The sequence below is a fragment of the Nilaparvata lugens genome, chromosome 3, assembly GCF_014356525.2.
Source record: "Nilaparvata lugens isolate BPH chromosome 3, ASM1435652v1, whole genome shotgun sequence".
NCBI lineage: Eukaryota > Metazoa > Arthropoda > Insecta > Hemiptera > Delphacidae > Nilaparvata > Nilaparvata lugens.
In genome coordinates this window covers 49589869-49605483 of record NC_052506.1, presented here as the reverse complement: position 1 = coordinate 49605483, position 15615 = coordinate 49589869, and the positions used below count along the sequence as shown (strand labels likewise).

General features: G+C 34.2%; 1 protein-coding gene across 1 annotated transcript; it reads right to left on the bottom strand.

The window, feature by feature from the left end:
- Positions 1-853: 853 nt before the first annotated feature.
- LOC120350474 (major facilitator superfamily domain-containing protein 6-like) lies at positions 854-12383 on the bottom strand. Its single transcript, XM_039423929.1, has 6 exons — positions 12104-12383; positions 9540-9689; positions 9001-9170; positions 7918-8085; positions 4926-5117; positions 854-962 (listed from the first exon to the last, which is right to left on the bottom strand). Exons 1-6 carry the CDS (start codon positions 12151-12153, stop codon positions 874-876), a joined length of 819 nt encoding a protein of 272 aa, XP_039279863.1. The 5' UTR covers positions 12154-12383; the 3' UTR covers positions 854-873.
- Between the last annotated feature and the right edge of the window lie 3232 nt (positions 12384-15615).

Genomic DNA, 15615 nt, shown 5'->3' with positions numbered 1-15615 from the left:
ACGCGTTTACAGCGTTTTCCAAGCGTTCCTCAGCGTTTTTGGGGGTCTCTTCTCTCACGTTTGTCATTGAGTTCTGGAAGTATTTTTCTACATTGAATGTGAATTTATTAAAGAAATTTTCTCAAGCAAGTTCATACTTGATTGGGTTAGATATTGATATTTTTTAAGTTCTCCATATCCATTCCTGTTTCAAATTTCAACCATCTAATATCAGACTGAAATACAATAATTCTTATACTATCCCAACCAAGTATCTAATTGAGTAATAACTGAATATTTATTAACTCTGATAAAAATAAAGGTTTTTCAACCCTGGAATACATAATTAAGAAAACAACTGGGGACTGAATCGAGCCTGAAAGTCTCTTAGACTTTTTGACTGTAGGAAGAAAGCTCAAATGGAAAATGCAGGCGAGCGATGCGATCCTGCTGATCCCATTTCTGGATGATCCAGCCAGCCGTCCACGGGCCAGACGGATAAGGCGAGCGAAGCGAGCCTGCCGGTTAGTGCTGTATAAGCCTATATTCTTTCAACTGAAAATTTAATGAAGATTGATATTCAATTAAAATATCTTATGGTTAGTGGCTTTTGGACCACTCTGTATATTTTTCTTCAAAGAAGACGTATCTACAATATAATTTAATTAACAGTGGTGTCTTTCCTATCTATTATGAAAATGCTCAGATAAAGGACATTGATGTCTACAAAGTTCTTAAAAACATCACTTTATTATTAAAAAATTAACATTTATAAGCTTGTGAAATTGTAAGTTCTAAACACACTCCACTCTAGACACACATTTTTGCATGGATGTTAAAAGTGTAAGCTCAGCTGAAATGTTGAAATATTTGAATTTTCCTCTGCAATGCATTTCAGTAGCGACTCGCTTGATTATTTGAACCTTTATCTCCTTGTTTATTGTAGACTTTCAGTGGAGTATATGTTCCATTCGTATTTGAACCTGAAATTAAAAGATGATTTGATGAGATAGAACAATTTCGTTGATAATTCTAACAAGTCAACTCTGCTATCGCTTGAGCCCAGTCATGGCTTCGAATCCCGCCCGGAGTATGGAACGTGTTTTGGTTATGCTTTTCTGCATAAAGCAGAAGCTCATGTACAATTATAATTTTGTATCATTCAGGAAACAAAAGCTTGGAACGAAAATTATATTCTGAATAAAATATAATCACAGTTGAACCTTGGCCCTCCACCAGAAAAAACAAAGTTGCCAAATATTGTGTAAAATTAAGACTCGAAATTCTAATTCACCACATAGTCGTATGTAGAATATCACCCCCGATATTCCAGTAGTGCTGGAAAAGGTTCAGGGTTGGAGCATTAGATGTGAATTACTTATTTTTCATTTATATCATTGAAAACTATATCGCAAAAATATGTTTTTCTTTCAAAGAGGAGAATTTCTCCTTTTTATTGGTTTCTAGATCATTTTTATCTGACCTCCAGTGGTAGTAGGCTTTAATTGATAGTTGTTGTCAATGCCGTGACATTTCGATCAGAGTACATGGACTTTTCGACATAATAGAAACATTTTTGTTTCAAGTGAGTGGCGAAAGCGAAAAATTTGCTCAAAACTAATTGAAATTATTTTTTCAAATGTTAGAATCAGTCTGAAGAACATCATTTCAAAGTAAAGGAGAGTGGTTGAATGGTGTGCCACCATATGCTATCAATAATTATCAATAGTTGCGACCGAAAACATGAGACGGAACGCTTAGAAAATTCAGCGACTGCGCGCCACTTGACTGTGAACAGTGAACATGACAACTCTATCTGCCTCGAATAATCTGACTATTAGTCCAGTCAAGGAAAGGTTATAGAGGGAAAAGTTGGGAAGACAATTTTTGACCCCGCAGTTCTGTTTAGGGTAATAAGGAGGTAGACATATCAAAATTCCCCACCCCTACCCCCTGTGCTAAGGGGGTGGGGGTGGATTAAAAGTACCATTTTTTGGTTTTTCACATAAAACTCAAGAACTATGCATCGCAAATACTTGATTGTTATATAACAATTAAAGCTTACATAATTTCCTTAAATATTCATTTTTCAATTTTTTTTATATCTCCTCTAGTTTTCGAGATTTCCGCTCTGGAAGGTGTAATATTTTTGAGAAAAAACACGTTTGCCAGCAATTGATTTATATTTTGGCTCTTATAACTGTTTAAAAATCGACGAGAAAGATCCATGCTGATTATGAGCTTATGGAGCATTTAATTATGTTCAATTTTATGTATAATTTCATACTTTTACGAATTTCCCTACTCCTCTTGCAGCAGCTTTAGTGTTGAGTGTGAAATCTCCATTTTTGCAACAATAGATCAATTGACAAAGGAATTTGGAGGAAATGTTTTAAACAAAATTTTTGTTTCTGCAGCTTTGTTGTGACTAGTTGGGAGGAGAAAATATCAAAAGTCCCCATTCCTAACTCATGTGCTAAGGGGTTGAGGGTGGTTTAAAAGTTGCATTTTTCAGCGTTTTGCTTCCATGCTGATATCTTGAGAACAATGCGTTCAACCGACAAGAATAACCATTCAAAAATGAAGCTTGTTAAATTCTTTACACTTTTTTTAGAGTGTAATTTTGTGATATTCCCAAAAGTTCCCAAGATATTCGCTCTTGAAAGTGTGTAATTGTTAAAATGACAGGTTTTTATCCAATGTTTCGCTCTTTCAGGGCTTATAACTTTCCAACAATGCATCATAAAAACTGATGCTTATTGCAGGTTGTGAAGCATTGAATTCTCTTTGAAATGATGTATTATTTCACTATTCCAAGTTTTTCCTTTCATTGTTATATCAGTGTCAACTCAGAGGTTCCACACCTTCAACAGAGGGGATAAAGATGCGCACTTTTGCTACATTCACCCACTAACTAGTCCATATTGAGCTTCGAAGTCAAAAATTGTGTCACAGACACCCCCTTCAAATGTCATTGTCAAACGATCAATTGTTGCAGCAATGGAATTTCACCCCCTACATTATAGCTGCTATAACAATTTAAGGAAAAACTTGGAATAGTGAAATAATACATCATTTCAAAGAGAATTCAATTCTCTACAAACCTACAATAAACATAAGTTTCTATGATGCATTGTTGGAGAGTTATAAGCCCTGAAAGAGCAAAACATTGGACAAAAACCTGTTATTTCAACAATTACACACTTTCAAGAGCGAATATCTCGGTAACTGTTGAGAATATCACAAAATTCCACTGAACAAAAAGTGTAGAGAATTCATCAAGCTTCATTTTGGAATAGTTAGTTATGTCGTTCAACGCTTTGTTCTCAAGATGAGAGCGTGGGAGCAAAACGCTGAAAAATGCAACTTCCAAACCATCCTCATCCCCTTGGCACATGAGTTAGGAATGGGGACTCTTGATATGTTCTCCTCCTAACTAGTCTCAACAAAGCTGCAAAGTAAAAAATTTCGTTTAAAACATTTCCTCCAAATTCCTTTGTCAATAATTGGTCTATTCTGCAAAAATGGAGATTTCACACTCAACACTAAAGCTGCTGCAAAAGGAGTAGGGAAATTCGTAAATGTGTGAAATTATACATCAAATAAAGATAATTTAATCTTCATAAGCTCATAATCAGCATGGATTTTCCCGTCGATTTTTAAAAAGTTATAAAAAGAGCATGAATAGAAATCAATTGCTGGCAAACGTGTTTTTTTTTAAATGTTACACCTTCCAGAGCGGATATCTCGAAAACTAGAGGAGAAAAAAATTCGTAGAATGAATATTTTAGGAAATTATGTAAGCTTTATTTGTTATATGACAATCAAGTATTTGGGATGCATAGTTTTTGAGTTTTATGCGATAAACAAAAAAAAATTTCTACATGATTAAATTAGAAATTCCAGAAAGTCGCAATTTTACACAATTTGGCAACTCTGTTATTTCTTTGGGTGGAGTCCAAAGTCTCAACTTCTTTCTATTCAGACTATAGGAAGGCAGTCTACTTGAACGGATGCGACGAAAATGGGCAAACTAAAATCATGAATGAAATAATTAAACATATATGGTAGCTATATGATTGTGGAACATAACATACTTTAACTGTCTCTTTTCTGTATAGGGCTACTAGTAATAAAAATAGAAAGAAAAATTAAAACCTCAGTACCCTTTTTGAATTATTTAATCACAACAGTCATGTTTCAACATAGTAAACATCAATGTTGAAACATGTTTGACAACAGTCATGTTTCAACATAGTAAACATCAATGTTGAAACATGTTGTGATTATTTTAATTAACTGTATTTACATTTATATTCACATAGATGAACAGGGAGTGTAGGGCCTAATCATATTTTTTTTAGATAGAACTAATGCTGAAGTAATTATTACGGTGCCAAAAATTGTTTTCAAGCCTGCATGGATAGGCTTTTCTTTTTGTTGGTTTAGTCCCCTTCTATATCAAAGTCGACATTTGGCCGCATCAACAAAAAGCTTCCATCCTGAGCATCTCCTTCCGTATCCTCTCCATATTTGTTTTGTAACCTGTTTCCACCATCTCTGTCTGGTTCTTCCATGGGGTCGCATTCCTGAGGGGTTTGGCTCCAACACTGTTTTCAGTTTGAACACTTCTGTTTATATGCACAGTTAATCGGATAATTATTCTAAATTTCATGTTTTCTCATCAATTATTCTCCTTGTTCGCATGAGGGCCCATACATATAGAATTAACTTTATAATGTATATTAAATCACAATTATAAATTAAATTATGATTTCAATTGAAATGTGAAAATGTCACAGTAATTTATTTTCAAATACGCTTAAATTAAATTAGCTTTTTCTTTTATTCTTATTGTTATGGCATTCAAAATAAAAACAAATTCAATACCTTACTTGGAAGACAGTTTTTTTGTTTTGGATGATTGATGATTTTTAATGACTTACCTTGCATTGCATTATGAGGATTTCTATATCCTCGCGTCGGAGGCTTGAGGCACTTTGGTTTGATGCAGCAGTAATAGATGATGTAGTAGGCAGTGGCGACAAACGCTGCCACCACAGCGCACACTCTGTACACCTGTATCAGAGAGTCGTTCTGGCTGAGAATACCGCCAAGCACAGCGCCTATACTTCTGCCTGCAACATTCACATTTCACGCAACTCATTTTATGCACTGAGTAAGTTAAATTCATAAACAATCTATCACTACCTAAATTGAATCATCTATTGATAACAGAAACTCACTTTATAATGTCATTATTTAATATGATTCTTATACCCCTCTAATAGCTTGTATAACTAAAGGGATTGCAGAAGAAAGTCATAATTTTCTTTTGTTTGCCTGGGATAAAATCTATTTTTGATAGTCAATAGATGAAATTTATTTCAGTCAACAAAAACAAATTAATATTTTATTGTGGAACTTCTATTGTTATATAAGCTATTTGAGGGTTATAACAAAAGATTCATCAATTAAAAATGATTGATATGGAATGAATATGGCTTATGATGACTGACTATGTACTAAATAATTTCTTCCAACACTGTAGATAATATACTGCATGCTATCATTCAGTGATTTCAATACAATCAATTATTGTTTCGATGCTTGATTGAAAATCGTCTATGCAATCAAATTATATGAACAAATGAATTTATTTTATTTTCAAATTACATAATATATAACACACATTACACATGTTCCCAGTAATGTGATCAGCGATAGACGAAATATAACTAACAAGGTAAATACGTTATGAAAAATGATAAATAATAGAAAGGAAAATAAACCAGTATAAAGTAAAAATTGAAAGATGTGAGTATATTCTAGGACTGATTTGAATAACTAAAACATCACAAAAGCTACCACCTGTTGAGCATGAGAAAAAACCCAAAGTTGTGATAAGTGGAAGGAAGAAAATGTAATAATTTTTATTATTTTCTAAAATAGAATACCGTTCATGCTGTATGTAGTGAAATAATGATTCAATCAAACAAAGGAAACAATAATCCCATTTAGTAATATGAATAATACCATTAATGATGAACATTGATAATAATGCAAATGAAAATGTTTTACTGGCAGAAATATAAAATTACAACATCTTAGAAATAAATAATAAAAGCAATACAAATTTTTTAACATGAGAAAATACTATTACAAAAAAAAATGCAATGCCAATTGAGTATTTGCATCCCGAGGTACTAAACCTGTTTGATATGGTGATATAAAATTGATTACAAAACTAGCGCTAAAATGTAGCTACTGAGGCCGACAGTCGCATATGAAGTGACACATATTACATAACAGTATCGATGATTTATCAATTTTAGCTTCGAAGTATATTGTACAATATTATGATATACATGAGTCTACATGAGAATTCTAAAAAAGGTATCATCTATATTCTCACATTCTATTACAAATCTCATGACATCTCTCAAAAACCTTGATCGTATCTTGCACTGCCTTATCTCCAAGGGCAGCAGGTTGTAGAACTTTGGAGCCAAATAAGAAAAAAATTTCATGAAGTGACTTTTATTTGGTTTAGGTATACAAGCTTCGTATTTATTTCTCAAATTATTGTTTTTCAAATTAAAATACTCATTGCAATTAATGCTTCTATCAAAGAAGTTCCTGAGCACTTTGTAGACATATAAATTTGTCAATGGAAGTATAGCTAATTTTCTAAAGAGAGTGTGTTCCAACTTTGCCTTGAAGGAGATAATGCGAATGGAAGATTTCTGTAAAACTATCGGCCTCAGGGTTACAGTGTATGCTCCTCCCCACAACGCTAGACCCATATTCGAGTTTAGAATTTATCAAAGCATAGTATACATACTTCAATAGAATGGAGTCACACACTGATCTTAAGAGATAGAATACTCCTATGTATTTCATGAGTTTCTGTTTCAAATAGTTAAGATGCTTTTTCCATGTGACTTTATTATCTAGTACTAGCCCCGAGTATTTGATTTCTTCGACTTGTTCAAGTTGGGGGCAATCACAGATAGTGGTTTCGGTACAAGATAGACTATGATACCTCAATGGCGTTGGAAAACGGATATCTCTTGAAATACTAAAGATCATGAATTTTGTTTTGGGACTCATTATCATAAAATTGCTTGTAAACCACCATCTCAGCCTTATTAAATCATGCTGCATTTCGATGTGTAATTTTTCTAATGTAAATGTAAGAGCGGTGTCATCTGCAAAGGCAGTAAGTTCCCCCTTGAATGACCCATTGCATAGTTCATTTACGTAGATGAGAATGAATTATGGAATTATTAATAATACCTTTTAATAGAACATGATTCAATAATCACAATATTTTTTGTATATTCTAAATAGTGCTGTTGAACAATGCTTGTTCAACATATACCATTATCTAATAATATCTCTAACCATCCATACATCGTTTATTGTGAATAACCAGCTCTTTGCTCTATCACAAAAAATGATACAGGAATAGCACATTCTTAATTTGTTATTAGTATAAGGTCCTAATTACGTGAATGAATGCCTAAAAATCTTCCTATTTACTTTTGGTGTCCTACACAGTAGCAACTCAACTTTCATTCTATTACTTGTGCACCACTCTTGAAGGATTTTTCAGTCATAGATGATAATTTTGTACAGTTTCTTTATTTTTATTGGAATAAAAAAGGCAATATCGTCAGCAAAAGCTTCGATGCGACCATAGATGCATATCGTTAATAATAAATAAAATGAATAAAAATTTACAAAACTTTTAAATAATGAAAATTTGTTTAGTTGACTCATGAATTTGATTTTACTGAAAAAACATCTCCGCGCAGCTTTGCACCAATAGCTTTTTCAATTTTCAAATAATTCAAATATTTTTTATGAAGTGATAATATTATGAGTAGAGTTATTAGAAAAATTGCTTATCATATCGTAAAGTGAGTAACATACCGAGACAAAAATGTGCAATAACAGCCAGAGATTGTCCAACAGTAGTCAAATGCCTTGGTATTACTTGTCTTATGTACAATATTGCAGAGGCCCACATGATACTCAGAGTAAAAACTTCCAGACCCTCACAAAGTAAGATCCACCACGGATTACTGAAGAAGAGAAGACCTGGAAATGCATTCAACGTTTCATATCGATAGTAATAATGCACTAGGAAATGCTTGATTTGTACAAATAAATTGGAATATTAGAATCGCTAGTAGCCAACCCTTTTTTATTCTCTCTGATGACACGACCGGATTCGGGTATTCATCCCATTATTAAGAGGCCATTAATTGATCTAGACACTTGATAATGGGAAGAGTACCGTACCCGTATATTGAATATTGAATCGTGTCATGAAAAAGTACAAAGGGTACTATATTGTACTATACAAAAAAAAACATCAAGTAGCACCTTTGATTATGGACATGTACAATAAAATATTTATTTCTAATAATAAAACGTATCCATAGTCAAAGGTAGCACTATAGGAATAAATTATTTACGTTAGTACGATACCCTAAGAGGTTTAGACACCTCGACAGTGACTAAATAGGCCTACTGTATTATATGGCGAAATATAAGCTTACAATTTAAGAAGGCTGATGAGAATTTATATTTAGTCTGAGTTGAATTATTGTTTCTCATTTCAGTATGTATGTTCATATCTATTTTAGTGTACATGTTTTTTATTGTACATCTATTAATACAGAAATAATTTATGATAGGTATAGGTAACCTCTAGTTATTCTATATTATTTTAACCACAAACCTATTATGGCTGATTGTTTTAATTAACCTATTATTATCTTACATTTGTTAAAAAAACTTTATACTTAAAAGGTACTTCTTTTTCAAAAAAGAAATCTATTTTATCTCTAGGCTATATACTTCATGAACTATCCAAATTTAGAAGCCAACCCAATATTGACTGTTTCTATGAAAATGAAGCGTCGAAAGAGTTTAAAAATAACATATTTTCTCATGGTAATCTAATAATATGAACCAAGATCAGCATAACAATAAAATGACGAATTTTACCTGTATATCGAATTATGTAGAATGTGAAAGCTGTGATGAATAGATTAGTGTGGCCACAATAGAAGACTATAGTCTCAGCGAACCAGAGAAACGGAAGGGAAGGGAGGGCCCCCGCCACGAATGTCAAAGCAAGGAGCAGATCGTTGCCCTCCAATTCCAGAACCAGATACCTGTAATTTTGCAAAATACTGAGTCAGTTATCAATTAATCTTATATGCCAAATAAAAAATATTAATATTAGTCCTCGAGCTAACTCCAAATTGCACAAAACAGAGGAATGTGGGGGACTCAAAAAACTATTTCTTGTTTCCCACATGTACATTGGTGAAATTAAACCTCAGGCTATAACTTGGTGACATAAGCTATTTCCAATCATAATTCAGGAAATTTCATGTTTGCTTAATTTTTTAACAAACTGGTGACTGTCATTTCATAATCTGCATGGAGAATTTGAATGTAAAGTATATATATATATATATATATAATATATATATATATATATATATATATATATATCGGGTTGAATGACACCTACTCACCAAGGTAGGTAAGAGTCAAGACAACTCCAGAATGTTCCCAGAAGCACTAAGATGAATAGGATAACGGTGATTTCGCCTCCGCCACCTTTGAAGTTGAAGTAGCTCGATCCTGAATGCAGCCAGTAGTCTACGGGAGATAGAGGCATTGATCTACAAAAAAATAAAATATTTCAGATGTAGTGAATTTTTAAATATATTGCATCTCCAATAATATACAAGACCTGATTGTAGATATAATTTCTCTATCAATATAGCCTAAATGTTACATTCACTATATATGGATGAGTAGCATAACAATTGGAAATAACTTTATTCGCACTATCATGATAGCTGTTATATGTTTCCATAACTTAATAACTCTTTGACTATTATTACTGGTGTTCTGCCCTAGGGCAGGTCTAAACATGATTCCTCCTTCTCCATTCCTCTCTGTCCTGTGCAATTCTCTTCATCTTGGAGTACTTTCCCTCCTCCCTGATATCATCCACCAACTTCACTCTTTTTCGTCCCAGCACCCTCCCACCTTGCACAGTCCCTTCCATTGTCTCCGCAAGTAGTCCGCCATGCCTCAGCAAGTGTCCCAGCCAGTTCCGCTTTCGTATCCTTATCACTGCCATAATATTCCTTTCCTCTCCTACTCTACCCAGTACCTCCTCATTCCTCACTTTATCCATCCAGCTGATCCTTTCCATCCTCCTCCACACCCACATTTCAAAGGCCTCCAATCTCCTCTCTTCCTGCTTTCTGAGAGTCCTGGTTTCCGCTCCATAGAGAGCCACGCTCCACACAAAACACTTGGCCATCTTCTTCCGCAGTTCTGTTTGCATTTTGCTACTCACCAATCTTCTTATATTGCTGAATGCCTCCTTTGCTCTTGCAATTCTCACTTTTACTTCTAAATCACATCGCATATTCTCTTTAATCATACACCCAAGGTACCTGAATGATGACACCTGTTCAATGTGATGCAATCCTATGTTGGTTGTTGCTTTCTTTGGAGTCTTGCTGATCACCATACTTTTTGTTTTCTTCACATTCACTCTCATCCCATACTCTTCACAACTTTGACTATATTGGAAGAAAACTGGTGGGAGGTTTCCGGAAGTCTTTTGCACAGCATTATGGGGAGGAGAGACAACTCTTTTCCATATTTACTCACTGAAGGTGCATTTTCGTTTGTGTGTAAATTTTTGCAGTCGACGACGACAAGCATTGTTGACATTCATATTGCCCAAATTTCAAGTGTGCTAAAACAGCTGATCAAATAACTTTCCATTATTTGTGTTTATTATTCAAGAATCGAACATTTCTAATAATATCAATTGTCATTTAAAAGAATAAAAAGTATAAACTCAACCTCCCCCATTAAAACATAATTGAACATTATCCTTAAGGTTATTCAGACAAATTGAAATCTACCCAATCTGAGATCCTCACCCTGTCGTGGTCGACAGGGTGAGGACCCTGTCGACCACAACGGCATTTACTCACAAACGAAAACCCAGCTCAAGGTGGGAGGATGCAGATTGTCTGATCTTCATCAGATGGCGTCATGAGTAGACTAAAGAGTTTACTATAGTCTATTATACCAAATTAGACTAAAGCAAGTTTCTCTCTGTGAGGATGCCAGTTTTACTTTTGGGGAACACTAGGCAGCTTAGTGGGAGAGTGTAACTTTTTATGTTACACTCTCCCAGTGTTGAGAGTGTAACTATGTCGAGAACGCACGACAATGTCGAACGCCTCCTACATGACTGGGTTCTCAACTCAGTATCACTGAGACTATCACTCAAGGTGGGCTTAGCTTTCTAAGTGTTCGCGAATGTGTTCATCCGTCATTTATGAAAAAATATTAATACAGAATACTGCGAAATTTTCAACATCATGTTTCATTATTTTAGAGCTATTGGTGCTTGCTTGCAGTTTCACGGGATGCATACCGTAACTCACTGGCATAGATACGAGATAACGTAGCTCGCCGCACCATCCACAAATCGACATCCAGTGTAAGAGTAGAGCCTTCCCTGTATTATTACAGGGATTCTAAGGGCCGGTTTCCGAGCTCGAGATTTAGATAAGTTCTAAACTTTAAACAGCTGGAGTCAGAAAATTGGCTTTCCGAAACGGGGCGTAGTCGTAGTTTTTATGATAATAATCTTTATTTTCTCATTTCTATAATTTCATTGGAAACGCTTCTCCTTGACAAAATGAAACATTCCTGAATAATTTAAAGTAGCTGAAACTTTACACTATTTTCTCTTTATTCTATTTTGTGTTCAATTTTCTAGTTTTTCAAAATTTAATTCAAACGTGGACTACGACTACGCCCCGTTTCGGAAAGCCAATTTTCTGACTCCAGCTGTTTAAAGTTTAGAAGCTAAATACCGAGCTCGGAAACCGGCCTTAAATGTTCTAAACAGGCCCTGATCTCATTACTTGAATGATTTCTAATATTCGTATAATGAACTGAAGAATGGTTTTCATTGTTCGATATGCTACCCAAGTATTATAAGAGATAATAACGATTAAATGAGTATTTGTAGCTGCAAGCTTGGTGTACTCACTTGTCGAATATAACAATTAGAGCTGCACCAAGAGACAGGAGAGCAAACATGAGGATCGGTGATGCATATGCTGATAATGTGACTTCGAAAAATAACGATGTCAAATTTGAGACGAAAAGAGAAATGACGGGGAATATTGCTAAGCCAGCGGCTGCTACAGCTAACTGGGGACCCAGCAGCCCAGGCGAGTCTCTTGTGGCAGTGATCAGGCAGGAATCGAGTAGAGCCAGAGTCGTCGTCGGAAATATATCGGCAATTGATCGTATCTGAAAATAGCAAACAGAAGATATCGACTTTTATTATTAAATTGGAGGGACATACAATGCATGTCCACACGTGTGTGTGATTCTTTTCATTTATAAATGAAATAATAAGCGAGTTCAATAAGTTGTGGAATGTGTATTTACTAAATATACCGTATAGCCTAAATAAGTAGGAAGTGTTCAGAGCTTTCCGACTTCAGAATGGGAGAGTCTTAGGATTAACTACTTGATCAATCTTGTCTGAATAGTGTTACTGCTTATTTTCATAGACTACAAAAATAGCCTTCTATTAGTTTCAATGGTTAGGTTAAAATTGACATGACAATTCCTTATACCCCTTCAATATGAGGTCACTAGCGGCTTTAAATATCAAATAGCGAATATTTAATATATACATATATATATATATATATATATATATATATATATATATATATATATATCAAATGTAGTATCAACCTCAGACCTCCTCAGTTTATTAGTTGATTCAGCATAGCATTAGTGTTTTATAAGTACTATATTGGACCGACCGAAATTAAAGACAATTTGTATAGAGGCTATATAATTCACTTAGATAGAACCTAATATGATTTATTTGTATATTCCAATTCTTCAAGGAGATGTTATAGGATTAACAAGCCTAATTCAATTGAGCTGTTGAATAAGTGAGTTATTCTCAATTTCACACTCCTATGTTTGAAACAGCCCAAATCAAATACAATCACTAAGGCTAAACTCACACTTACGCGACTCAGGTCGAGAAGAGACTCGACTCTAGTCGAGAGCATGTGTTCAAATGGTGACGTCGCGGAGACTAGAATCGACTGGTCTGAGTGTCACCATTTGGAAACACATGCTCTTGACTAGAGTCGAGTCTCTTCTCGACCTGAGTCACGTAAGTGTGAGTTGAGTCTTACTGTTAATCTTTTCAATCAACTGATACCAGCAATGATATATTCCAATAATGTACAGCTCACTTTTCCACCTGTGAATGAACAGATTCATGAATGAGTTGTACTACCGTAAACTTTGATTTTAAACAATAATTTTTCAAATATTCTAAAAAAATCTTACATAATTGGAGAAGTGGCAATGATATATTCCAATATATCACCCCTGTTTATAAATCATATATCAACCTATATATCACTCCAATAATAAACTCCTGTTTATGAAAATGGCACGTGAAGAATCAGAAAGAATAGTATGATTTTTCAGAAATTTTATAAAGTAATGGCGGTACCAACATTATTGTATGGAGCAGAAACTTGGGTGGACAAAAATAAAACATTAAGCCGATTTCAAGCAGCAGAGATGCGATTTATTCGAAGTGTGTAAGGTTGCATAAAGTTCGACGGATTCAGAAATGATGACGTTAGAAATGATTTGAGAATATCATCATTAGCTGGAATAAACAGATTGAACTGGAAATACCATGTTCAACGAATGATAGATACTGGAATTTCTAAAGCAGTTATGAAATATAGATCCTACGGTATAAGGGATATTGGCAGACCTCTAAAAAGATGGTAAGATAGGTAATTAAATCCTCTGAAACCGGAACAGGTGTGTCCGCCTAGTTCTGGAAAGAAGAAAAAAAGAAAATGAGGGAAAATAAAAGGATAAAAGGGATTGTTTTGGAGGCACATTGCGGAGGAGCCCATAATTCAAATCGGGTTGTTACAGCAGGAAGGTGGAATATTTAATATTTAGGATATGATGATAAATAAAAAATCATAAAATATTATCATCTGAATTTTCAATTTCTACCCTCATTATCGAGGGACGGTGATTTAATATTTCAATTATTATTCTGTTTATTTCAAGTTTACGGTTATAGCCTATTGTCTACCTACATTCTTTTTCTTATTCAAAAAACAATCTCTGCTCTAAATTCAAAATGACCAAGCAGTGAATACAGTATTTGGACATGGCATTTTTGTAATGACAATTGAGAAGAAAAAACAACTCATTTTTGACAAAATAATTTTATCAGAATTTGGGAGAGAAACAATTTTTGGTTTGACCTCCTTCAATCATTGCCTTGAAGTGAACTATTTTTTCTTGGAAGATAAATAAATGGATGAATGAATGAGTGAATTTCAAAACTTAACAAATATCATTACACACTACAGATGGAAATTACTGAGATATTGCAATTATTCAAATGCTAATGAATTAACTATCATTATTAAACGAAAATCCAAATTAAATGCTGTAATTCACCCCGAAGACTTCTGCTACTACAAATATTGACAGCAGGGTAAACAGTACCTCCCCGAGGTTCGATTCCCGGGCTGACAAATAATTGTTGAATAGTAGCGCTCATTGAATTTCCATCTAGCTGTTTACCCTGCTGTCAATATTTGCAGTCGCAGAAGTCTTCGGGGTGAATTACAGCATTTAATTTGTATTTTCGTTTAATAATAATAAATATCATTACCATCCTTAACAAGAATTATTCGATTGAAAATGGAATGTGAATATCAAAAGTAGATGTAAAAACATATAACAAAGAAAAATTTTCATTATAAAAAAAATCTGACAATTCTATAAACTTCATCTATAGTATAGTACCATAGCCATCTCTAATACAGGTCATGATAGTACTAACCCAGTGGATAGCGGCACCATTCAGGATCGTAGAGATAAGTGTCAGGTGTGGTGGTCAACGTTACATTCACAGTCAGCTGTTTGGTGGCTTCCGTGTAAACATGACAGATTGTCCTCTCATCTTTGGTAAAGCACATGTGTGGATAATCCTCCTTGGGCTTCTACAATGCGAATAATCATTTGAAAATTATCTTTGGAATCAAATATAAAAGTATCAAAAATAGGCCTATAGTATTAAGTCAATATCGGGGACCGAGCTTTGCTCTGGAGTTCAAAAGCATAAGTAAATTATTACGAAAGAAATTATAATAACATTCATAGTTCATACAGAAATGTTCTATCTAATCACAGTAAATTGAGATTAATTCCCAGAGGAATGCAAAAATTTCCCTCACAAAGGCCCGGTTGCACAAAAGCCGGTTAAATTTTAATCCTGATAAATTTCACGTGAACCAAATCAGAGAAGACCATTTCAAAAAGTTGGATCTTCTGGAATTAATCAGGATTGAAAATAACCCGGCTTTTTTGCAAGCGGCACTAAGTACCTGATTGAATGATTACTAGTAGTTGATTGATTGATTGATTGATTGAGTACTTTATTTATGTAGTGGTCTGGCCAGAGAATTCGAACTGTAG

Bases quoted from the DNA above. Each gene is read 5' to 3' on its own strand.
- LOC120350474 (XM_039423929.1), bottom strand. From the start codon at position 12,153: ATGTTTGCTCTCCTGTCTCTTGGTGCAGCTCTAATTGTTATATTCGAC. The intron at 9,690-12,103 runs GTGAGTACACCA...ATTTTTTTGTAG, and splicing joins CTAATTGTTATATTCGACAA to ATCAATGCCTCTATCTCCCG. The intron at 963-4,925 runs GTAAGTCATTAA...TTTTAATTTCAG, and splicing joins TCCTCATAATGCAATGCAAG to GTTCAAATACGAATGGAACA.